Source organism: Melanerpes formicivorus, unplaced genomic scaffold (genome assembly GCF_026170545.1).
Source record: "Melanerpes formicivorus ecotype bairdi unplaced genomic scaffold, bMelFor1.0.p_v2 SCAF_2, whole genome shotgun sequence".
NCBI lineage: Eukaryota > Metazoa > Chordata > Aves > Piciformes > Picidae > Melanerpes > Melanerpes formicivorus.
The window spans coordinates 53,188,254-53,213,547 of record NW_027142354.1 but is presented as its reverse complement, the minus strand read 5'-3'; the positions used below and the strand labels follow the sequence as shown (position 1 = coordinate 53,213,547).

At 42.8% G+C, this 25,294-nt stretch overlaps 2 protein-coding genes and 1 long non-coding RNA gene across 9 annotated transcripts in view; 1 reads left to right on the top strand and 2 right to left on the bottom strand.

Annotated features, from left to right (window-relative positions):
• RNF145 (ring finger protein 145) overlaps positions 1-3,731 on the bottom strand; it is a 50,083-nt gene extending 46,352 nt beyond the window's left edge. Inside the window, exon 1 of one of the 3 annotated variants that reach the window (XM_068161365.1) lies at positions 3,519-3,731. The gene's annotated coding sequence lies outside the window, so the exon portion shown is untranslated. Of the gene's footprint in view, positions 1-2,965; positions 2,984-3,104; positions 3,220-3,518 lie in introns of those variants that run through there. The other 2 variants (XM_068161372.1, XM_068161377.1) reach the window with 2 other exon arrangements.
• A 902-nt stretch (positions 3,732-4,633) lies between these two features.
• LOC137452696 (uncharacterized) lies at positions 4,634-10,594 on the bottom strand. Of its 4 annotated transcripts, none has more exons than XR_010990148.1 (3): positions 10,523-10,594; positions 7,554-7,693; positions 4,634-5,330 (listed from the first exon to the last, which is right to left on the bottom strand). It is a non-coding gene; the product is annotated as an uncharacterized lncRNA (long non-coding RNA). The 4 variants fall into 4 exon arrangements; XR_010990146.1 differs by lacking the exon at positions 10,523-10,594 and adding an exon at positions 10,007-10,516 and having other exon boundaries at positions 4,634-5,364; XR_010990145.1 differs by lacking the exon at positions 10,523-10,594 and adding an exon at positions 10,007-10,516.
• A 240-nt stretch (positions 10,595-10,834) lies between these two features.
• On the top strand, positions 10,835-24,945 carry UBLCP1 (ubiquitin like domain containing CTD phosphatase 1). Of its 2 annotated transcripts, none has more exons than XM_068161336.1 (11): positions 10,835-10,897; positions 13,483-13,676; positions 14,052-14,143; positions 14,549-14,634; positions 14,721-14,836; positions 15,892-15,990; positions 17,283-17,320; positions 19,476-19,574; positions 20,363-20,479; positions 22,459-22,586; positions 23,918-24,945. In XM_068161336.1, the coding sequence occupies exons 2-11, from the start codon at positions 13,523-13,525 to the stop codon at positions 23,943-23,945; spliced, it is 957 nt and encodes a 318-aa protein (XP_068017437.1). In that variant the 5' UTR covers positions 10,835-10,897; positions 13,483-13,522; the 3' UTR covers positions 23,946-24,945. The 2 variants fall into 2 exon arrangements, with proteins under 2 accessions (XP_068017437.1, XP_068017447.1); XM_068161346.1 differs by having other exon boundaries at positions 10,848-10,897; positions 13,486-13,676.
• The last annotated feature ends 349 nt before the right edge of the window (positions 24,946-25,294 follow it).

Genomic DNA, 25,294 nt, shown 5'->3' with positions numbered 1-25,294 from the left:
TACACTCTCAATTATACAGCGAGTGTATTATTTATGGGCAGCCTGTAAAACATCCTGTGTCTTTTATTTTTCATAATGAGTAGGTAAGATCAAGGGAATGAACTCAGGGCCTAACACATGTGAACAAAGGTTAACAAATCCACCAGGTATGCAGCAAAACCTTTCTGTGGATTCCTATAGCAGCAGCATCTGCCTGCGTCTGATCCGTTCAAATCTAGTCACACTCAGAGGTGCTCCTTGTTTGCAGCTCATAGATCTGCCAAGTTCAGTCAGGCAACTGAAAGACTGGAATCTAATTTATTAAAATTAAAATGGAACTGACAGTATCTGTAAGTAAAAACTTCAGTAGAAAATCTAGATTGAACCAACAAACTGAATGGCTCCCAGGTCCTTTTTAACTCCACAGTTTCTTGCCAGTCCAAGGTTTGGTTTATTAACTAATTATTCAGCATTTTTCTTTCTGCCATCACAGCCGTGTTTGCAAGCCTACACCTACAAGCCTGCCTAACCACATTTGTATCAGCACATTCTGAGAAAATCTGGGCAGCAATCCCAAAGCTCCTCTGCAGAGGATAGAATACCCAGAGGACCTACCCACAGCATTAATGACAGCCCAAGATGATGCAGTCTGTGACAGCCCACCTCAGGGAGCTGGATCATAGGAAGACCAGCCACACAAGCTTTACAAAACCCCTGCAACCCAAATGTGTTATTGCCAGGATGATTTTACGTGACAGGATGAAATATACTTCACAGTTGCTCGTTTAGTTTTTAGCCTTTTCAGATACAGACACAGCCTATGTTTAGCACCTGCAATGCCAATCAATAACTAGCTACCTGACTGTTAAAAAATTAAACTATAAAATTAGGCTGTCAAAATTTCTCTAGGTCAATACTGATAAAGTTTCCATTGCTGCTACCTTAGCTATCTGAGTAATACAGAAAGAGCATCAATTTCCAGTCGCGTGAAATAGGCAGCTTAGCTTCCTGCAGTACCTGACTCATGTGACAGAAAGATCAAACACATGGTGAAAACACTTAGAAAAGTCTCTTTTAAAGCATGTTCAATCTTAAGATAAGCAACCAAAAAAAAAATAATCTTTCCAGAAAATCTCCACAAGATGAAGTACCCACTCCTGAACGTTCCTTTCAAGTACGCAACTAATTACAAAGCAGCAGGGCTTCTCTAAAATGAAAGGAAATGTTATAAAGGTAGAGGCAGGGGTGCCGGCACAAATGTCTGAATCATATTGAAGGTGCTAGACATGGACATCCATTTAAAACACATAACAACGATGAACTGTCCACTCTCTAACCACATCAAACATTGCCAGGTCCCTCTGGAGCTAAAAAATGAACTCAGAAAAAGTAAATCACCACATAAAGAGTTCCAGAGGACTGAAAGAGAAGCTATCTGCATGTCTGTGTGAAGAGGAGGAAACCAACGCAAGCTTAGCAAACAGCTTAGAGAGTATTTTTGAGAGTGCAACATGAAACTCTAAGCAGGCTTACAGAGTTTTCCACGACACACCCATTTATTCATATCATACTGGCATGATGTACTTTTCTGCATCTGCACCATGGACCCCAGCTGTTGAACCAGAGTGAGATACTTTCCACCCTCTCCAAAGGAAAGGAATTCCCCTGTTATTTATTCCCGAGGCAGGCTGCTCACTTCTTATCTCAGAATTAGGTTGCTCTAACATCAGTAACTTCTCAGAATGATGCAGGTGAATTCTGTGCTTTGAATAAGCAGCAGCTTTATATTGCTTTATAGCTTTTTTGACAATCCTTTCATAGAACAGTGTTCAAAAAGAGAGGTTATTTCCTAATGTTTAGTTTAGGAGCTAACTGAATCCCTGTGTGATATTACAGCTCAAAACCCAGCAGCTCATTATTGTAGTTATCAAAACAAACTAGAAACAAAGACAGTTTGTCATATGGAGGGAACTTGTTATTTAACTGGTAAATATAAGCCGAGGTTACAGTTGAACCAAAGTTACAGGGTGCAACAGCTTAACAGCTCTCATCTTAAAAGATATTTTTTCAACATTTCAATCTATCATCATTAACCTAAAAACAAAAGCGATCAAAGAGTAACTACAAATTATTTCCTTCCTCCTCTCCCAGACTTGATCTCTAGGGTGCATTACACACACCAGAAAAAAACCCTAACACAAATATAACTTAAAGCATCCAAGTGCCAAGTCCACAAAATAGGCTAAGAGAAACTTGTACTAAAATCTGCAGAAGAAATACAGCAACATCCACAAACTTTTGAAGTATTTTCAATGAGATCACAAATAGTATTTACAAGTCAAATATATTATATTATTATATTTTGCCTTTTTCAGTGGCAAAACCCACTTTTTGCCTATAATGTCTACTCTTCTCCTTTGTTAACTGATACTTCCATGCATGCATTAAAGAAATAAAATTAAAAGAAAAACAAACAGCCTTTTTTTCCCCCCACTTTATTCCCCCAATCAGGTTATCTCTGCACCAGGTCCCACACACACACTCCCAAAAAGGTAGCGCAAGCAAAAGACTTCCACCAAGAGCAACCATCTGTCACAAGTGTACTGAGTACACAGAACTACTCTCGATCACAGGGGGGAAAAAAAAAATGAAAATTCTCATCACAAACCCTATTTTGAAAGGCTACAGAACGTCTCAAAAAAATCGACTAACATAAGTAGGAAAAAAAAAAAAAATCCCTGTTCAGAGGGACTGCTTCTTACATAACCATTACCACATGCTTTAGGGCCCGTCTTCGGAGGGCACAGCCGGGCCTCCCCTCTTCCCACCTGGACCCAGCTCCGTGCCTCACCGCCGCGGGCGTGCGGCGTCTAGCAGCCCGACAAAGGGTTAGGGGATATTTACAGACGGGCGCGGAAAGCAGAAGGTAAAGCCAGAACCTAGAGAGGGAGGGGACCATCGCAACCTCCCCCAACGAAGCCAGCACCTCAGTCACGACTGCAGCACCGAGCAGCTCATCCTCCGGGCCCAGGTCCAGCTGCACCGCCGGGCTGGGCACACGTACTCAAGCATGTGGGCCTGCGAGCTCCACGACCCCCCCTCCACCTCCGTTCCCCTCCACGCACACTTCCCAGCCGGCGACTTATTTCCTGCCTGCCGCCTGCCAGGCGAAACTCCCGCACTCATCACCGGCGCCGCAGAAAGCCCCCAGCATCCTTCCCCGGGCCCCGCGCAGTTCCGCCGCCTTTGAACTCTAGTAACCCCAGCACGGCTCGCTGCAAGCCAGCGCCGGCGAAGGGAGGGGAGAGGGGAGGGAAGGGGGGAGGCGGGAAGGGATGATGGGCCGCTGCACACAGGGAAGGCCGGGGAAGCCCCACCATACGGGCGGGCGAACACGCGTGCGAGCAGCGCGGTGCGCGGAAGAGCGCCCCGGGATACGCGGAGGAGGGAGGGATGGACGCCCCCGCCTCGGCCCCCGCGACAGTCGGAGCGGCCGGGGAGGGGCCCGCGCGTGTCTGAAACGGCGGGTGGGGAATCACCTGGACCGGCGGGATTGCCGCCACCTCCTCCTCTTGATCCTGCTCCCCGGTGGCGCGGCGGGGCTCCGCGCCTTACAGCGACGGCGGCGGCACGGTGCCCGACGGCGGCGACACGGTGCCCGACGGCGGCGACAGAGCGGCTCCCCGAGGCACCATGGCTGCGCCGCGCCGCCTCAAGGCGCCGACACCCCCCGGCCCCGCAGACGGGCAGCCATGGCCCCGCTGCCTGCGCGCGCGCGGCCCCGCTCCGCGCATGCGCCGGCCCCGCCTCGCGCGCGCCCCCCTGGGCCCGCCCTCGCCGGAGCTGCTGGAGGCGCTGGGGCTGGGGTACTGTGTTCGCTGAGCAGGTCTTGCAGGTCCGCGCTTCTCGCCTTACCGCTGTCCCCCAGGGCCCGGGGTGGTGAGAGAGCGGAACAGGCTTTTCAAGGGGAAAACGCAGTTTTGGGTGGAAAAACCCGCTTTGGGCATAGGAATTAGGCAGGGGAAGCTGAGCGCAGTTGCGCGCCGTGGAGAGGGCTCCCTGCCAGCCAGCGCGGCACCAGCCGGCTGCTCGCCACGCTGTTAGCCTTGTTCTTCCACCCCCTTCCCGAAAGGGCAGAGCTTTGGCTTTAAAGACACCAGGGTTTTAGTTTTGGTTTGGGTCCTCTCGGGACGCGAAGGACTCGTCAGGGCAGCTGCAAGGCTGGGCGATGACTCAGAGAGTCGCCAGCACAATTTGAGGCAGTGTCTGGTCAAATGTATAAAAGCCATCTCCTCTATTTTAGTAATGTTCTGTATTAACCTTGTGGAACACAAACCACTATATTAATTTCAAATGTTAGGGTTAACTACATTTTTCCCTAGTGGAGTACTGCAAAATCTATAGTCACCTTTGTTGTGAGACCAACAAGAAGACCACCAGAGACTCACTGTTCTTCCATACTGCCATTTTTCAGCTGGAGACCTGTGCTAAGCATCCTACGTGCAGCACCTCATCATCACAGTCCGCGCCCAGCCCCAGCATGGAAAGTCCCACTAATAATTACTCTGTAAAAGCAGCATGGCCAAGCCCTAGCATGCATCATGCGTTCATAAGCGCTAAGGAAAAAAAAACTGACCCAAGAGAAGTAATGTTTTTCACTTTAATGTTTGAAAAATTACAAAGCCACATTGCCAGGGACATGAAAAAAACTCTGCAGCAGTGAGGAATGAGGGAATATGCTGAACTGGAAAATCCTGTAGTTCACAAGGGTTGGCCTAGCCAGTTTAGTAATTGCTTTTTTCCTGCCCTCTCTAATGAGAGCTGGAGGGTTCACAGGCATAGGTATTAACAATGTATAGCCTCAACACAACATCTTTATGAAGCAGAGATGAAAATAAAGGGCTTGGGTGTCTGTACACATTCTGCTTTGCAAAATTACCCTTGTCTAAGTACCCAAGGTTTTCAAAACACCAGAAGAAAAAGGCGGTTTGTGTTAACTTTTATCATAACTGTCATACTATCACCTGTATCCAGGGTAAACTCACAGCTTTCAACCCTGGACTCCTTCAGAGAACACAGGAAAACAATGGCTTCCCCAGCCACCCTATCATTCTGCCTGCCTCATCTGACTCACTGCTGCATCACTGTTCACTAATACTTGCCAGTACCCCACTTATCACAAGGGCATGAAGCAGCTGTCAAATAAGGCTTCAGAATTTCAGCTTCATTTCTAGGGCCTGCTTGTCTTCTCATGATGTACATGGAGGAAGAACCATGAGTCACTTCTTTGCAGTCCTTTGTGGGGTTGGTTCAGTGCTGACAGGCTGAGGACAGGGGCGACAGTGCAGGATCTGCAAGTCATAAAGCCTCTATTCAGTGCTGTTTCTGCAAGAAATAACAGCAAGCAGGGGGGAGAGACAAAGACATATGTACAACTCTAAGTAGCAACAAGTATTTATAGGAGATGGAGTGGAAATCCCTATTGTTGTTATAGAAGTAATTATATCATGAAAGTATTGTAGCAAACCACTGAAGTTCTTGCTTCAGTTTGCACTCAAACAATAGGAACTGAATCCCACCTTTATTTCATTCTATCACCTCTCAGTATTTAATTCTGCAAATGCATTACTCCACAAATGCAGAGGTTTTCTAATGGGCAGACCAGCTCTGTGGCATTACCACTGCCTTGTCAGGCATGTCTTTTTAAAAGCACCTCAACTTTCTGCTTCATTTCTCTAGAATTTTAAAAGCCTTTTCTGTATTCAACACTGGGTGGCTAAAAATTCTGAATTCAATGATTGTTTATCTCCCATTATTAACAGAGGCATTTGGATTCCAAACTTTCAGTGGTCAGCAACTGAGGACAGAAGGGAGCCACTATGGTGACATCTCATTAAAACTTTCAAAAGACCTTCTCAGAGTTCAGATAATGTGGAAGCCTGATTTGTCCATGTGGATGGACAAATGCCAGCACCCCAAACTGCTTACAAAGAAAATCCCACATAAGAATTCTCAAGAGCAGCAAAATATGCTGACTTAGAAGGACACAAGTGGAGTCCCTCAGGGATCAGTACTGGGACCAATCTTGTTCAACATCTTTATTGGCGACATGGACAGTGGCATTGAGTGCACCCTCAGCAAGTTTGCTGACGACACCAAGCTGTGTGGTGCAGCAGACACGTTGGAGGGAAGGGATCCATCCAGAGGGACCTTGACAGGCTGGAAAAGTGGGTCCATGACAACCTCATGAGGTTCAACAAGACCAAGTGCAAGGTCTGCATGAAGAAAAGCATAGCCAGCAGGTCGAGAGAGGTGATTCTCCGCCTCCACTCTGCTCTGGTGAGACCCCACCTGGAATACTGTGTCCAGTTCTGGAGCCCCTATTACAAGAAAGATCTGGGCGTGATGGAATATGTCCAGAGAAGGGCCACGAGGATGCGAAGAGGGCTGGAGCTCCTCTCCTATGAGACTGAGAGAGTTTGAGCTATTCAGTCTGGTGAAGAGGAGGCTCCAAGGAGACCTTATTGTGGCTTTCCAGTGTCTTTAGGGGGCCTACAAGAAAGCTGGGGAGGGACTTTTTGGGATGTCAGGTAGTGACAGGACTAGGGGGAATGGAAAAAAAAATATAAATGGGTAGATTCAGGTTGGATGTTAGGGAGAAGTTTTTCACCCTGAGGGTGGTGAGACACTGGAACAGGTTGCCCAGGGAGGTGGTAGAAGCCTCATCCCCAGAGGTTTTTAAGGCCAGGCTGGATGTGGCTCTGGGCAACCTGATCTAGTGTGAGGTGTCTCTGCCCATGGCAGGGGGATTGGAACTAGATGATCCTTGAGGTCCCTTCCAACCCTAACAATTCTATGATTCTATGACATTGCATGCCTAAGGTGGACAATAACATGGCCAGGTTTATTTAAAGCTTTTCACGAGCCATTAAAAAAAATATTCATACATGCATATATAAAAGCAAAGGCATGTCTTAGGAAGTAGGCTTTCTTACAAGAAGTCTGGCAAAAGTTAAATAATGCAAAAATTAAGGTTGCCTGCAAAACTTAATTTGGTGTGCCTCATAATACTGCCAGCAGAGAACCCCCAAAGCCTCTGTGTTCTTTTGGACTTTTATCCCATTCAGTGAACGTAGGAACAAATAAACTTTAATTGCTGCAGAAACCCATAGCCACACACAGGAACTGGGAGCATTACTGAGTCCTACAATAGCAACAGAGTCAGTGCATCTCTTTCTGTGATTACCTACTCTCTCTCTACCCCTCTCTCAGAAATCCCCCTGCTTTTCCCTGTCTGTGATCTTATTTCCTACATTTTCCCCCATTGCTTAGCTTCTCATCTGCCCTTATTTTTCCTCCCATTCTCGCTGCTTTTCAGAGCTCTTTAAAGCAATTCACTTAGTTCCAGTTCCTGAGTTTCATACTTATTTTCAGTCTCTTCAGGAAACCACTCCTGCACCATATCTGATAATTACATATCTCTTATGATTACATATATTTTTACTACTTTTACAATGCTGGAGAGCACTGACTGATTCCAAACAAACACACAGCTGCTGTGATTTACAACTTACCTAAAGGGAAGCCATACCAGTCTGTGTTGAGAAGCTAGAGAGCTGGGTGGTGATGTAAGGAAAAGTGATGAATCAGGTTTTGTTTGGTGAACAAAAGCATCACAGTTCTCTCCCGAGATCCCTTGCCAGTGGGGCATAATCTAGAACACAAAGAATTGAAGTAAATAAAATAAAAATAATTGGGCTGAATAGTGCCAGAGGAATAACAGTTGCATTCAGGAAGTGGAAAATCATATGGTACACTGGTACAAGGCTCTAGTATTTCTAGTATTTCACAGTGCCAAGATTAATTAAACAATCCTGAAAAAAAACTCCTGTAAGAGAACTATATAAATATTAATCTAACCTCCACTTTGCTGATAAAGAAGCTGAGACAGAGACCCATTGTGCTAGTGGTGATTTGACAGACTTGAGATGTGTCCATGTCTACAGCCAAGCTGCTAGTTACTGAAACACACCACATTATTGAACACTGGAAATTCATCTCTTGGTGATCTGCCCAGAGCCACACTGTAATTCAGAGGCAGAGCTTGCATTCAAATGCTCCATTTCTTGGGCACAGTGATGGCAGTGTCCAGTAAACCATGCTGTCTGCTGCATGACACTGGAGTGATCTTGAACAGCAAGGAAAGGTGGCACATGTGTCTGCGTTGGGCTGGAAACACTTTAATGGTATAGACCTGAAGAGTCTGGCACTCTAAGATATCATTACTTCTACCACTTGCTTAGAACAAATTATAAAACAAAGAAAAAGCACTAGGAAAAAGTAATTAATGTAGGAAATAGTAAAAATAGTCAAGATGGGAAAACAAAAGGTGTTAAGACATTAAAATACATTGATACCAAACTATTTTCTATTCCTAGTAGAGAATGAGGGCTCTAACATGGGCTCAATTTAGAAGTGGGGTAGACTTTTCTGAACCAAAAAGCTATTTTAAATTGAAAAGAGAAGTTGAAAAACCTTGCATTCTGGGATGCTGGCCCGTTGCAAATCTGCATCACATTAACATCTGCACTGACTAGCCACCATTAAAGTCACTGAATATGATAAATATTTAGCATTTCTCAGCCCTGCAATGTCATCACCTTTTGCTTTCTAACCCCTTACATCACACAGAGATGCAATCTAATCGTTCTTTTCATCCTTAAAGCAACCTTTTGAGCTTTCCAGAAGGTTTTCAGGTTTAAATCATAATTTGAGAGGATTCTTACCTAGCACACCCCCACCCCCACCCCCCCCGCAAGAGCTGCTAGTGGGAATTTTGCTTTCTTACATGCAGTATGAACATCAATTTAGGAGATGAGTTCCTCAGCTTCAGTATTTATGCAGAGGAACATATTCCTCCAAACGCTCAGAAAGCTTGCTGTGAACATGAGGTACTGGAAAGGAGCCAGCAGGCATCAATTTGACATGCAGTCACTTTTTTTTATTTCACCCCAGGGCATCCCAGGATGTAGTGCACATCAAGGTGAAAGAAAGGGAGCTTTAAAATCTCCCCACTACTTTCCCCTTTCTCTTTGCTTTGCTAGTTGCAGCAGTAAGGCCAGAGTACCAGCACAAAAACTCCTCAGTACAAAGAAAAGATTATGCTGTTTGGGGTCTGCATGGTAATTACAGAGTCTTAGTCAAATTACTCTACTACTTTGCACATTAACGTTAGGCTTGAGCACCACCATGCGTTTTCACAGCTAAGTAAAAGGATGTGTTTATCTGTCCCAGGAGTGCTGTCAGCATCAGAGCACTTTCTGCCAGCACCTAGCACAAGGATGTTCTAGTCACAGCTCAGGACACTAAAAACACCAAGGTCACATCAGAAATTAAATACACATCCTACTTCAAAATTCTTGTTCATATTACTCTTCAAAACAAACAAACACACACAAACCCTACACCTCCTCTTCAAGAGAGCTTTTTAAAAGCCAACCAGAAAACAGTAAAAAACCTCTGTTTTTAAAAGATTACAGACAATCACACCGTGCATAATTTCTGTAGCCTGAATTTTTAAACAGGCCTGGAGGGTGCATACTTTTATGCAGGGTGTGTCTTTAATTACCAGTTGCAGCTTTGGAAGCTTTCCAGCACTGCTGCAATGTGCTGCCTCCATGCTGAGGACAGTTGTGTGTCATTAAAGGAAAAAGCAAACCCTTCATGACTAGGATGCATACAAAACAACTGATTTTACATGGATTTACCTGCAGTCAGATGCTAAACCTGACATGAACAGTCACTACAGCAGTCTCCCATTTGCACCACTTTGTTTAGCTTTTATGTTAAACCTCAAATACTCAAAATATATATCAAGAAATATATTAAATTCATATCCACTAAGGAAAGAAATCTGCCTTCTATAGTTTTTTATTTATACTGCACTTCTTCACTGAAACTAGGAATGGCTCTTAGAAGTTACAACAGCCATTCTGAAGCAACTTGTACTTGCTGCACAGCTGCTTACCTTTACTCTTTGTTCCCTTCCCTATCACCAGAGAGAAAATATTTCATCTACAGAGCAATGCCAACTGAAACTTTCATTTTTCTCCCTCAAATTTAATAGCATCTCTGCTGATGCCAAGCAGAACTGCAATCTCTATCACCTCAACTCCACGTAAGAGACCAAACTTTAATGCAGAACTTTTGCAACTATTTCTGCAAGTGCAAAAGACCGTGTTTGTGCAAAATACATTTTTCTTTTACATCTTCTGTCCAATCACAAAACCAATGCAGCTGAAGCCAGCTGCAAACAGCTGCTAAGTTATGATTCAACAGACACAAAAAGGCAGCATGCCTGTAGAGTCAGGCACCCTGAGTAGAGAGCAATTTCCTCTCAGGGCTAGTAATGAAAGGGAGACACCGGTGGCAATAGCTGCACGTGGAAATTGCTTGTTGGGGCCCAGGCTGAAATCTGGTGGTGTCCAGTGAAGCTTAGCCTCACAAAAGCCATGAGGGCAGTGCGGGGACCCGCGCAGGACACCTGCTCCGCGGACGCCGCCTCGCAAAAGCATGAAGCCGCCGGGAGCAGCCCCGAGCTCTCCTCAGACGGGCGGGGGAGGGAACCTGGTACACGTGAAACCTCCCTTCGCCTCGCCTCATAGCCTGAACGGTGCAGAGCTGAAGGTGCACCCCGCGTTCCCCACCACCGCCCGGTCAGCGCGGACCCTGCCGGCAGGGAACCAAGCCCCGGGGCCCCGCGCTCCCACAGCGACACTGCCGCGGGCCGGGCGGGAAACTCGCGCACATCCGGCCAGCCGCCAGCGCCGCGCGCCGTCTCCCCCCTCCTGCTTCCGGTGAGCGACAGTTCCGCTTCCGGTGCGGCGGATCCCGGGACGGTGCCGGTTCCGTTGCCAGGGTGAGGGGCCGCATCGCGTTGCCTAGGGGTGGGGGTGGATCAGCGGCGGCACTGTGACCCGGTGGGCTGCGGGGAGCGCCTGCGTGTCCCCGATCCAGGGGTAGCTTGGTGGTTCCAAGCCCGTCCGTGTGCGGCGGAAGCCGGCCTTTGCCGGGCCGGGGTGAGGCAAGGCCGATCGCAGGGGCGGGCGGGGGTGGGAGGGGGCGAGATGGGCGCTTTTCTCGGCGGAGTCCGTGCCTCTCTAACGTCTGTGAGGCGGCAGCGGCTCCCCAGGTCCCGGCGACAGCTTGTGGGCTCTCCTCGTGCGCCTCGCCCCTTGTCGCTGCTGGGACATCCCCGACGGGAGACGCTCGTGTTTCTGCGGCTGCTGTCCAGAGACGGGTTTGCGGTGGTGGCTGACACAGAGCGGTTTCTGATGTGAAAGCCGCGTTCCTCCACCTGTTGCGGTGCAGTAGAAAGTGCTGCGGTCTCGTCTGCACAGTACTGCACTCTCCGTGCCTTGTTTGGTTTTTTGGGGTTGTTTGGTTGGGTGGTTTGATTTTTTTTTTTTTATGGTTTATAGTGTATGTTGCTTAATGAAACTTAAAAATATGGGCGTCTCTCTTCCAAGTCTTCCTAGAAAAGTGGTGTAATACAAAAATTTAACTACAACACAACTTTTAACACTTTGTCTTACCCAGTGACCTTCCAGCCTGTAGGCTCTTAGTGGTCCAAGGGGTTTGTAAAGGCTCCGAGGGTGTAATTAACCAAAGAAGGCTTCATTTCGGTTAGCTTCTATTTCGTGTGGCATCCAGCCCTGATGGTAGAAACTTTGAAAATCCTCATCTCTCTCTTCTTCTACTAAATTTTCCTGGTATCCCTTTGTGTTTTGGCATTGAATAAAGGTGCGTTATTTCTGCTTGGCATTCCTGATAACATTCATCTTGTCAGGGCTGTAATGTAGTAAGCATAGGTGTTTGGTCAAGCACTCAGCTCTGGAGGGATGATCTTTTCAATTTAGTGCTGGACAGAGACTTGAGAAGTTTTCTCACAGCTCTTGCCCTATGCATTTTCTTGCAGAGTGATTTCAGATGTATTCTACAGGTGAGAAAACAGACAATAAACTCTTCTTTCTGTAAACTTAGTCAAAGGTTTACAGGCAGGGATAATTTATGATAATGACCCTATGTGTCAATGTTGCTGGACGCCATGCACCCTTAAACTGAGTTGAATTTCTTAGTGCTTCAAGGGCTCCTTTTCCATGGGTCTTTTTCACAGGATGATCCCAGGTCCCTATATGATTTGGGGATGTTTTGGAAAAGAAAAATGGGGGGGGGGGGGGGGGGAAGGGGAAATAATTTTTCTGTGGTATCAGTTTTTCCTCTTCAATTTGTTTTCAGTGCTTTTAGAGAATAGTGTGAAGGTGTCACTTGTAGTGTCCTCAGCAAGCAGCTTGTAAATAGTCCTCTATTTGTCTTCTGGTCTGAGCTCAGGGGGTATTGCCTGATTAACTACTTGTTCATTCCTAACAGACTCTGAATACAATACCAGAGAGGAAGAAGAATCAGATTTTTGGGATCTGAGATTTTTTTCCAGAATTGACAGGCCTGTGTTTCTTGGTGCAATGCATTTCTTGAGGGTGGATGGCCTCCATTTTTTACCCAGGTCTGCTTTCTCTTTTTGAATGTCTGCCTCTGAGGACAATCTCACTATTGGTGCAGAGGCCTTCCCTACCTCTCCTGACAGTAACAGACTTTTGATAGCTTTCCATCTACTTGATTCCAAGCATTAACAGAAAAAAAAACATGTTCATCTTCCTTCTGCATAAAGCTAAGAATCTTGTTTTTCTGCTGTGTCTAATGGAGGACTAAACTGTTAACTACAGTTTGTATAAGTGATGCCCTGGAAATTAAAGATAGTATAATTATGGTTGTTTTGTCAGCACTGCAATGAAAGTGCAGGTCTTACAGTGTAATTGCATTGTGTAGGTGTGTATTTTGGCTTTGTTCTCAAACTCACACTTTGATGTTGCTACAGTGAGACATGACCTGGGGTGTGTATTACTGCAAGTATTGCACACAGAAAGTAATTAGAGAAATGCAATGCTAAATGCACTTTTGAGTTCAGAACTGTTTTACTGGGGTTTTATCTATATTTCAAGTATTTCATATCTGCTGTTTTGTTGTCATATGTGTAAAGATATCCCCATGGCTGGTTTGGTTGCATAATTATTGCAGAGGACATTTCTGAGCTTCCAAATGACTTTTATGATACTGCAGTACTCTGTTTGAGTGCTGGCTGTGCAGTGAACAGACTGTACCTGCACAGAACACAGCAAATGAGCACATGCTGGAGCAAACAGTGACTGTGACATTGCTAAATACACTGAAGTGGAACTGGGAGCCCCAGTTTTAGCGCTATTCCTTCTCCCTTATAGTTTCAACATTTTATCCACACATTTATCATCTGCTCATGCAAAACAAACAGCTCTTTGATGTACAATACGATAAATCAAAACCAGTTTGAACAGACTGTATGGTTTGTCATCTGAAAAGAGCAATTCTCCTATTTCTGCCATACTTGACCATTGTATCTTCCACCTGCAGCAGGTTTTTCAGGAAACAATACTGAACATATGCGTCAAGGATGTCTCTCTCTCTCATAATAAAATGGGGTGGACAGGAGTATACAATAACCTCACTATCAGAAGAAGACACAGTGTTGGATCTGAAGCAGTCCCTTAAAGGCCTTACAGGAGTGCTACCAGAGCGTCAAAAACTACTTGGACTTAAAATGAAGGGTAACTGTTCATATTAATTGTTTGTTGTGGATACGCCTGAGATGTTTAAGGACAAACACCCTCTAAACCTAGCCAGGATGTGTTTACTATCAGGCCATCTACCTCCCAGACCTAGCTTTTGAATGCACATAGGGATTTTGTACATCACTGAGTATTGTTTATTATTGATACATTTAATTACTGACATGGAAGTGCAGCTAAAGTAGATTTAAAGCTGCTGCTAGCCAGACCAGCAATGTGTCTGTCTATAGATGCAGTTTGAGACATTCTGGTGTTTGATGGGTAGCTTATCTCAATCAAGCATGAAATGTATTGGCAAATTTCTATAATGTCACTACCCTAGTAATTAAAACTAAATATCTGCTCACCTTATAGGCAAACCTGCAGATGATGATGTTAAGCTTGGAGCTCTCAAGTTGAAACCAAATACTAAAATTATGATGATGGGCACTCGTGAAGAGAGTTTGGTAAATATTTTACTTGTTTGTTAGCTTAAACAGGGAAAAAATGGCTTACCTATGTTTCCCAATTATGATTTAAAATTTTCCATACTCCAGTGATCACCTGAAAGATAGCAGTACAGAAGATTTTTGTTGGTATTTATTTTCCTAGGTAAAACAGATTTTTCTTAACTCTGATCGCAACGTAGTCATTCAGCTCCTGTGTCGTTCTGGGCTTAAAGTACAAACCTATTACAATGATGTTCACTGACTTCTCCAAACTGAACAGTCTACTTCAGTAGTTCTTTGCACTGGTGAAGGGAAATCACTTTGGTTAAATAGTGTTTTGTTTTTCTGTAACATGCAGGAACAGAACACCCACTGTTGTTTTCCTTAAGTGATCCTAGTTATCTTCTCTTCTTATTCCTCTAGGAAGATGTCCTTGGGCCACCTCCTGATAACGATGATGTTGTCAATGACTTTGATATTGAAGAAGAAGTTGTGGAAGTAGAGAACAGGTTTGAAGTTTTAGCTATTAAAAGCCAGTCTTGCTAACTGCATGTACATTATGCATTGTAATTAACTCTTTGCACTTTTCCATTAGGGAAGAAAATCTACTAAAAATTTCCCGCAGAGTTAAGGAATACAAAGTGGAAATTCTGAATCCTCCTAGAGAAGGCAAAAAGCTGCTGGTGCTGGATGTTGATTATACACTATTTGGTGAGCTTTCATGCAACTTGTGGGGTTTGTTTGTTTAAGAGTTCAGTGTACATGCCAGTTTCTGTTTCTTGATTTTTGGGTGGCAAATCTATGCCAGTAACTTTGGTATATGTTGTGCTACATAACTTCTGCTTTGTAATATTTTGGGGCCTTCTGCTCATATTTAAAAAAAAGATTGTTTTTTTTAAGCATTGTGTATTGTTGATGTTAGTGCAGCAACTATTTCTTTCTGCAAGGAGACATCAAAAAGTAGCAATTCCTCTTTACCAACTTGTGTCTTGGACCACATGGCACGAGGGCAAGATATGGTAAAATAACAATCTCAGTCTGTACCTGACTGACTCTACTTTTAGGGGGGCTGGGAGAACAGCTTCAAATTTTATTTCCAGATTGGTACTAAACATGCTCAAAACCATGTTTCACTTGAAAATTCTGCCAGACTGGTTTTTTTGGAAGCCAGAATTTTCCTTCCGTCGGTGTGTCGTAGCAGCTTAACTATAAGCAGTAACTAATAGCTTGCCTTACTCTATTTCCTTAGCTTTCCCTTTTGATGAGATTTATTTGCAACCAGATCAAAAGTCAACCTGTTACTGAGTCTAAAAGTTTTATTTAGGGGCCTTCTGCTAGCAGAATTTGACAGCAGATTTCTAATTTGAGCAGGCAACATTTGCGTGCCTGAATTAAGCTTGATGTATGCTCACAAAATTAACTGGACTATGTTTGAAGGACTCTCTGTCATATCTGGGCTGTTAGAAATTTGCTAAGGTACTCAGATGAACTATTTGGCCTGACTCTTCAAAGATACTAAGACCCACAGATCTCTGGTTTAATTAGTGAAGCCCTCAAATACCTGTAAGGATCAACAGGTAAGTATTTGCTATGCTGCTTCTCTCCACCTTTAAAATGGGAATGGTAGTTTGATATAAATTCATTCATGAATTTAAAGTGTCCCAGTACTTCTCTCATGAAGCTCCTCATGTCTCTGGATAGATAAGAAGGTCAGGCTGAACTCTAGGACCTTAAACTTTACAGCGAATTCTTTGTATTATTTTTAGACCACAGATCCTGTGCTGAAACTGGAGTGGAACTGATGAGGCCATACCTTCATGAATTCCTGACATCTGCATATGAGGATTATGACATTGTAATTTGGTGTAAGTTTTGTGTTCAATACCTGGTTTTGAGAGCAGAATCTTCTGATGGGAGTTTTTTATGCTGCTTTTTAGTGTGAATCATGACATCTAAAACAATACATGAGTTCCTAGCTCTAATATATTCAGCAGGGGTGTTCACACTATTCTCAGGTGAAAAATCGCCACACGCTGCTCACATGAATGGGTCTAATCACAGTGTAAAGCTCAACATCACTTTAGTGAGTGTTACTTTGTACAAACAAACAAGTGCTTGAAGTAACAAAATTGTGTAATCAGCATTCAAACACTGTTTGATAGCCATCTTTATAAATAATCCTATCCAGACAATAGGTAGTGAACTGCCAAATGAACCAAAGTCTTCTGTCTGCAGAGATGGCTTGTTATTTGCCTTTGCATGCTGTTTCACTTCCTGTCCAACAGCTGGAGAACAGCTTTAGCCAATTTAGGCTTTAAACCATATTAAAGTTGTATTACAAAATTGCATTTTCGTATTCTGGAACAATGTTTCCACATTTTCTTCCATCAGTGGGCAATGCACTGTTGCCCTTTTCAGGTCTGATGTATTTGGATCATTGCTTCCAGGAGAAAATCCAGCACAGGCAGTATAGTTACTCAAAGCACACCTCTTAAAGCCCTGCAGACTGTAGTTCAGTAGCAGCTGATCTAGAAAATGTTATAAATCCATGTAGACTAGGCTAGACTAGACTACACTAGACTAGACCAGACCAGACCAGGTTGGAAAAGACCTTTGAGATCATAGAGTCCAACCTATCATCCAACACTATCTAATCAACTAAACCATGGCACCAAGCACCCCATCCAGTCTCTTCCTAAACACTTCCAGTGATGGTGACTCCACCACCTCCCTGGGCAGCCCATTCCAATGGCCAATCACTCTTTCTATGAAGAACTTCTTCCTAACTTCCAGCCTAAACCTCCCCGGTGCAGCTTGAGGCTGTATTCTCTTGTTCTGGTGCTGGCCACCCAGGAGAAGAGACCAACCCCCACCTGGCTTCAACCTCCCTTCAGGTAGTTGTAGATGGCAAGAAGGTCTGCTCTTCTCTAGGCTAAGCAACCCAAGCTGTTCATTTGAAAAGTAAGCTTTTCTAAATAACAATAAACTTCCTTGAGGGAGGACTGTCTTCAAGACAGTGAGCCATAAAAGCTGTATCAAGGATGGGTCTTTCTGACATTAAATTTGATACATTGAATTCCTGGCTTGTTTCTTTATTGCCTAGCAGTGATTTATTCTGATCAAGTATTCCTTCTGTTTTCCCCTTTGATTTTTTCAGCTGCTACTAATATGAAGTGGATTGAAGCTAAAATGAAAGTAAGTTGTTCTGAAAACATGTAATGTGTTTCGAGTCTGAGTAGCTGTTCATAGAGCCGAACTCATGCTCAGTGTTAGAGAGAGGATTAGCAACTGGGGAGGTTGTATGAATCAAAACATTATTTTTAATCTTCCTTGTCACTTTAAATTCTCTCTGTCACAAAATTAGATTAAATCTAATATTAGCATTCCACACAAACTATCAGCAGTAGGTTCTAAATTTAGCAGAACCAAACACAAATCAGTACCTGCTGAAACTTGGGATTAGTCACACAGCCTTCATAGTTGCTTTCATCTTACTCTATTTATAGAGTCCTGGTCTTTAAGTGTAATACCTTTTTTTTTTTAAAGGAGCAAACAGATGTGGCAGGCTGGAGTAGGTTATCAAGAGGAAGCTCTTTTCATGTTTATCTTGTACCTCTTGCAGCTGTGTGACTCAGTTGCTTCCTCTGCCTTATTAAAACATCCGTAAGAGCTCTTCTTTCAGTCCTAGTTTCCTCCGTACCTAAATGGGGCAACTAGCCAGTTTTGCACATCTGACTTAGTGGTAAACATATTTACAGTCAGGCTTAGCTGTAAATCTAATGAGCTTACCAAGAATTGCTGTCTTTTTGGTTGGTGGGTTTGGGTGCTTGTGCTTATAAATCAAAGCTTGTTCCCTTTTCTGGGAAAACTTTTGTTTTTTATCTCCACTCTACATTTTTTCAGGTTTTTTACAGAGCAAAACACATTTTCTGGTATTCTCTTCCTCAAGATAATGAATTACTGTAATTTTTCTAATCAAACAAAAATATCCAAGAGTGATCTCAGAAATGAGAACCTTGCATCAGAACGATGAGGTGGAGTTAGTGCAAGTAAAATCAGTGCAAACATTGCCCTTCTTGTGGCAGTGTTACACCTTGTGTCTGCCAGTGTAGTTCTAGGATTAACCTTGTGGAAAAGCATTGTTCAAAGCTCTGCTGGTTCCCCTGCTCTGGTCACCTTTCTACATTTAGTAAGTCACATTTCCATCCTTTGATATGTTAATGAATCACAGCCTTTCTATGCCTACCGCGGGATCTTGGTCACTTGAGATTCCCACCGCTAGAGGCTAGCTGCTGTTTCTCTCTAAACGGACAACACCACGGGTGCTTACCGATAGAAGTATATAATTTACATAAAGTTTTTTTGCTTTAAACTACAAAGCAGGAACAGCATTAAGAAGGGAGTATCAGATAACCAGGTCTAATCTCTCATTTACCATGCATTTATGCCTGGAATTCAAACACTCTAGAACAGCTAGTTTTTGCAGTGCAACAGGACATTCACCCAAGTAGGCTCTTCACTTGCAAGATACACTTTTACATATAAAAGTAAATCAGTTCAGTGGCAGCTGGACATTTGCAAGAGAGCTGTTGTAGTGGACAGCTTCTCCTTGCTATGTAGCCTTGCACATTACTGCTGTTGCACACACCAGAACTTGTCCGTATCTATTCTAGGACATGACAGATTTTGCACCATTACTTTGCAGCTTTACAAAGGATTTGTAATGGAACTGTTGCTCTCATCTAGTCAAAGTTTTTATTTCCAAAAATTATGTTTTCCTTAGAGTCTTTATTTCAGAATTTATCAAACCTTTAGAGTGCAAACTGACAGATTCCTGATTAACTGCTCTCTTGGATATGTGTAAGAAGCAGCTGCAGCTATGAACTGTTGATGTATGTTTCATTCTTGACTGGGCTTTGATTTGTTGCAACTCACTGGAAGGCACAGGCACGAGCAGCAGGCAGTGCACAGTTACTATCCTTACTATAGATACTGAGTAGAATTAAAGCATGTGGGACTTCTGAAAGGTTATGGATGAAGGTATGGGCAAGACCTCTGTATTTTGCCTTTTCTGCTTTGATTTTATGCTGACATCAGCTTCAGGTAATAAACACTGACAAAATAAATTCCTACCATGCCTTTTTTTTTTCCTCTTGGTAGAATGGTGTACTTTTATGATTCTCATTGGGTCAAAATAAATTAACCCCTCCTCAGTTACCTGTTTTTATTGTCTCTGGTAATTCTCAGCAGCTCAACCTTTAATAAACAATGAATTATAATTGTGGTTCCAGTTGTACAGCAGTAAAACTGTCACGATTGGAAGCTTTAGTAATAAATCTTTGTGATGCAGGAGCTGGGAGTGAGTACCAATGCAAACTACAAGATAACTTTCATGTTGGACAGCGCTGCCATGATAACAGTGCACACTCCTAGAAGAGGACTCATAGATGTAAGCACCTATTTTTCCTCTAATCTTTTTATACAGTCAACTGACATGTTACCATAGCCCTTGGAAATATTCAAACATAAAGTTGTGCTGGAGCTTCCATGCAAGAAAAGTGTAAGAATCTTGGAAACAGAGAATTTCAGCAGGAAAAAAACCCAATTCTATCAATTCTTGAGTAGTACATTTTGATAACACTGCTCTCAAATCAAATAATAGATAACTGTTGCAAGAAAATTTAGTACCAACAGAAAAATATTTTTGAGTCCTGGGGATAGTTAATCACAGAATATATCTATCTGGTTGGAAGAGACCTCAAAGATCATCCAGTCCAACTTTCAACCTAGTACCGAAGGGTCAACACTAAACCATGTTCCTAAGTGTCCACAGCTACTTGAACACCCCCTGGGATGGTGACTCCACCACTGCCCTGGGCAGACCATTCCAATGTTTTGGAACCCTTTCTGTGAAGAAATATTTCCTAATATAGACCCTGAGCCATTTCTGGTGCAGCTTATAACCATTTCCTCTAGTCCTGTTGCTTGCCATCATGGAGAAGAGGCTGGCTCCTTCCCCAATGCAACCTCCCTTCAGGTAGTTGTAGAGAACAATAAGGTCTCATCTCAGCCTCCTCATATCCCTTCCTTTATTAAATCCCCCAAACCTGCTGAGTTTTCAGCACAAGAACACAAGTGTTTATTGGAACTTGGACTCAAGTTCCTATAGACTGCTATTTTTGTCCTCTGTATATGATCTGATTTACCACAGGTACCTTGTATGTGTTATTTTTGCAGGTGAAACCTCTTGGTGTTATCTGGGGAAAGTTTTCCGAGTATTACAGCAAAAAAAACACTATTATGTTTGATGATATTGGCCGAAACTTCCTCATGAATCCACAGAATGGACTCAAGGTACTTTTAAATGGAATTTCCATTGATGACTGCTTTCTGTTGTGCTTCAAGTAGGACTTTCCTATACTTCGCCGTATGATAAAGAAAAGCTAGTCTGAACTAGCAGAGATACAGATTTTAGTCTATTTTATTTAGATTGCCATTTGTCTGCACTAACATTTCCTTTATAGTAGTATTAAATAAACTGTTTTGCTGTTAAGTGAGCTTTTAGAATATTACCAAAAATCAATGAAATGACAATTTCTGCTTAAATTGTATCTCTGAGCCCTAATTGAGCTGGGCATTGCAGACAGGCACCATGGAAATATGTGATGTTTGATCTCAGGAGTGGTGATATTCAGAAAATAACAAGTGTCAGTAAGCCAATATAATAGCAAGAATTCTGTTCTGGGAGATAATTAATACCTCAAGCCATTTTGACTGCAGAACAGCAAATATTGTATTTTATAAAGCTGTCAACCAGTTCATGCTCTGTTATCAGTGCTGATCCTAACAAAAGAAGAATGAAACTCAATATTTAATGCTGTTATAGGGTTTTGCCCAATATAAAATTGAACATAACACAACAATCCATTTTTACTCATCCTAATAATGCTGATCTCCTGATGCTTTGTTTTTGCTAAGGAAAGGTACTGAGTCCTATTGATCCTACATTTGGCCTAATGTTCTTTGTTTTTCTTTCAAATTGCTCCTAAGTAAAACTTCCAGAATTCTTATATCCTCCATAAACTTTGCTAAATCACATTTGAAACCACAAAGCTATCTGAAAACAACCTCTTCCCACAGTTTAACTTACACGAGGGGACAACAGCATGGTACTAAAAGAACCCTCATAAAACCACAATGTTTTCAGGTGCAGAAATCCAAGATGATGTTTCTTTGAAAGATTCCATGATTTGAAGGTAGCAATTGATGAGATCTGACAAGATGATGTTAATTGAAACTGTACAGCGTTCCAGGAAAATCAGGAACAGCAAAAGTTTCACTGGGAAAGGATTATTCAGAGAGCTCCCTCTAGCTCGGGTTTGAATAGTGTTTGTCAGGATGTTAACAGAGCTGCAGATGAGGATGGTGAAGCACTAAAACATGGCACAGGTATAACATATTCCAAGCTTAAAGCAGTTGTCAGATAAGCTTTATTTCTGACATCTCTTTTCACAGAAGCTATGACTGTAGTTAAATGCTCTTTGTTGAAAGAAAAGCATTTGGTTCCAGTGATGACACACAGCTCATAAAGCAAAGATGAAAACCCCTCGTGTCTCCTGCAAAAACATCTATCAAATCATACTAGAAGACAAGGCAGTCCATTCCAGATTGTTTTATCCTTCTGTCTAAGAGGGCTAAGGCTTAAAGAAGTTAAAGACAAACCAAATTTCTTCTGGTGGGCATGCACAACAAAAACCTGGAGCCTGGAGAAGAGGAGGCTCAGGGGTGACCTCATTGCCCTCTACAACTACCTGAAAGGTGGTTGTAGCCAGGAAGGGGTTGGCCTCTTCTCCCAGGCAGCCAGCACCAGAACAAGGGGACACAGTCTCAAGCTGCGCCAGGGGAGGTTTAGACTCGAGGTGAGGAGGAAATTCTTCACCGAGCGAGTCATTCATTATTGGAACGGGTTGCCCAGGGAGGTGGTTGAGTCATCGTCCCTGGAGGCGTTCAAGAGGAGATTGGATGTGGCACTTGGTGCCATGGTCTAGTCATGGGGTCTGTGTTGATGGGTTGGACTCGATGATCCTCGAGGTCCTTTCCAACCTAAGTTATACCGTGATACTGTGTGAAAAACCTTACAGTCTGCTTTGCATGAATTACAAGACAAATTAGATGTGTCCACTGATGGAAAAGGTTTTGCTTCCTCTTACCTCAGAGAAGCTATACCTTGGCACAGTGCTGAAAGTACATTTTAATTGGGTGGCAAATGATAAAGAATCAGAGGCATTTTTCTTACTTTGAGCAAATAGTTATACTCTGTTTATTTTGTATAGATAAGGCCTTTTATGAAAGCACATTTAAATCGGGATAAAGACAAGGAGCTTCTAAAGCTCACTCAGTACCTCAAAGAAATAGCAAAATTAGATGACTTTTTGGAGCTGAATCACAAACATTGGGAAAGGTAAGAACAAAGTCTAAATTGTTTCTTCCTTCTATCCTTGACCCACTGCGTTTTGCTTGAGGTTGACCAGAAACAACTGAGCTGATGAACTTCGACATCAGTTGCAGTTATAAAGGTTGTTTAGTGTGAGTAGAACTTTAGTAAAGCTATAGTGTTTGGGCTGCTCCCCTGAAGATTTTGGCAGAATGGTTTTTATTTTGTTTCATTCCTTACTTCTCCAGTGTTCAGGGCTGCCAGTTATTTTCTGTGAAGTGATTATGCTTCCTAAAGGGAAAGAATGTTTGAAGGAACCTGGTCCCTGGAAATCTCTTGCTCCCTCCACTCTTAGAAACATAGGCTGTCAGTTCAGATATCAGGTCCTTTGTCACAAGGCAGCTTTTGGGGCAGTTACTTCAGAGATTTGGAAGTGTTACAGTGTGGTTCTCAAGTGCTATACCCAGGCTGTGTGGTATTCAGTCTTCATCAGCTCTGAAATATAAGCTGCTGTGTTATAGACAAGATTTTTCCAAATGCTTGGGGCACTGCTTACCATCCTAATTCTTGCCAGAGGATGATTAGATGAAGCATTTGGGTAAAATTCTTCGTAATGTTTTTATGCAACAGCCTGAAGTTTCAATACATGTGAAAGAAACATGCAATATGCTATTTGAAAAACATTCATTGCTTGAAAGAACAGCTTGCAAACTTGATGCAATTTTCTTTCTTGTTTCTGATTAGAACAGAAAGTCAAATGCTGCAACTTCAAAAGCAGTGAAGTTCACACTGTCAGCTAAATTGGTTAGATTTTTTTTTCCTGGAGTATTTCCAAAGGCTTCAGTGTTACCACATAGCCAGATTGCTCCAGCTGTAGCAGTAAGAGAACTGTGAGATAAGAAAGGAAGCATTTTGGAGTAACTCAGTGTCTCTAAAGCAGCTTTTGGAGGGCTGTTCTTTTTAGGTTATGCTCATTAATGTCTTGAATTTATTTGAAAGAGTGCCATATCTAATGGGCCTTTTTATCTTAAAAGATAGGATAGCTGCTCTTCCAACAGATACCATGTTTAACTTATTAGAACACAGCATGTTTGCATTTCTTTCCTTTTGTTCAAAAAGCCCAGTAGAGCCTTACTAAAAATACAACTCTGAATTAGGGTAAGAAGATCTACCTTGGAATTGAATAATACTGAAATAAAATCCTATGTAGTATTGATCACATTTCTAACTTTGGATTATCAAGAAGGGGATTGCTAGTGAGAAAAGCAACCAGATTCTTGTTCTGAGTTTATGAAAGGTGCTAGCTATATTTGTGCCTACCTCTTCCTTCGTGAACAACTGTCCCTTTGTTCTTTCAGGTATCTTTCAAAGAAGCAAGGACAATAACGCTAATAAAATTGTGTGGCACTGAATTGAAGGGAACATAACTAAGATCATTGGACTTTTCCTTGCTTTTTATGCTAGAGTATAATAGTGCTGGACACTGGATCCAATGCCAGAATGACTGCTAATACTTGGTCTTCCAGTTGGTTGGTTGTGGGGTTTTTCAAATATCACAGCAATAAGCTCAAAGTGGGAGAAATAAGTCAGTTACTTTTCCCTTGCATTCAGTTCTGGTGTTACTACTTAAAATACTTTCCTCTCCTTTGCTGCTGAAGTACAACCCTAACCATTAAAGACCAAAACCATTCTAAAACTAGAAAAAAAAAAGATACTTAGACCAAAAAAAGTTGAGAAAGGAGCCATCCTTGGCAGTGTATGAATTGTGTAAGTCCTCTATTCCCTCCATCTTTAGAAACAGTCCCCCTCTCCCATTCCAGTATTTAAGTCTATAAATTACAAGTTGTCTAAGTTTGGTATGTATTAGTATGTCAGTGTTTCTCTGTGCAAGACAGTAAGATGGGAAAGTACCACCTCTGTGGCCACCCCAGTATGTGAACTTGTACTATAAAGCAGTGTTGACTGGAAAACAAAAGACTGAAGTTTGCGGGAGAGAAACCCACTCTTGTTTGGTAAGTGAAAAGCAGTCTGCCTGAAAAATTCTCCTATGTCAGATAAAGAAGTCTAAACCTAAGATGGGAGAGTCTAATTCCTAACAAAGCATGATCAAAATCCTTGTTCTCTTCTAGCTAAACCTTGTCAAAGTGCAAACACTGTGTTTAAATACAACATTCAGCCATACTGTTCTTAAAAGTATCATTTACTTGCGCTGCTTATGCCTGCACTATAGGAGTGTGATGTGACTGCTGTTTGGCATTACCAACACTTGTGCATTATGCAGTTCATGTATTTGAAAGAAGTCTGACCCTTTCAAAGGAAAATGGTATATATTGTTCTTAAGGAACTATAGCAGTTGTGTAAATAATAAATACCTTTTTTTTTCATAGTCTGTGTCCTGTGTTGTCTTTGTTGTGTAGTTTCCATAACAGAGAAGCCATTGCTAATCTTAATTTGGGGGGGAGGGGGAGGGTGTTTCTTTGGATTCCAGAGGCACCAACCTTGCATTAGTAGTTAAGGAAGAGCCTGGTGTGTGCTGCTGCGGATTAGGGCAGCAGCATTGAATAGCAAAGCGCCTGGCTGCCCGGGAGAGGAACCCTGACAGCAAATGTCAGCATGTCAGGACAGCAGACACAAATGAGCTGTTAAGATGAGCACGTTAGGCTCCAGCTCAGTGGCTTGTCAGAAAATACACAGTTTCTTATCCACTGTTCTTTGTGGTGGAGTGCCAACCCAAG

Coding starts and splice junctions, on each gene's coding strand:
- UBLCP1 (XM_068161336.1), top strand. CDS start 13,523: ATGTCTCTCTCTCTCATAATAAAATGGGGTGGACAGGAGTATACAATA. Junction 15,991..17,282: donor TTATGACATTGTAATTTGGT/GTAAGTTTTGTG, acceptor TGATTTTTTCAG/CTGCTACTAATATGAAGTGG. Junction 19,575..20,362: donor CTAGAAGAGGACTCATAGAT/GTAAGCACCTAT, acceptor TTATTTTTGCAG/GTGAAACCTCTTGGTGTTAT.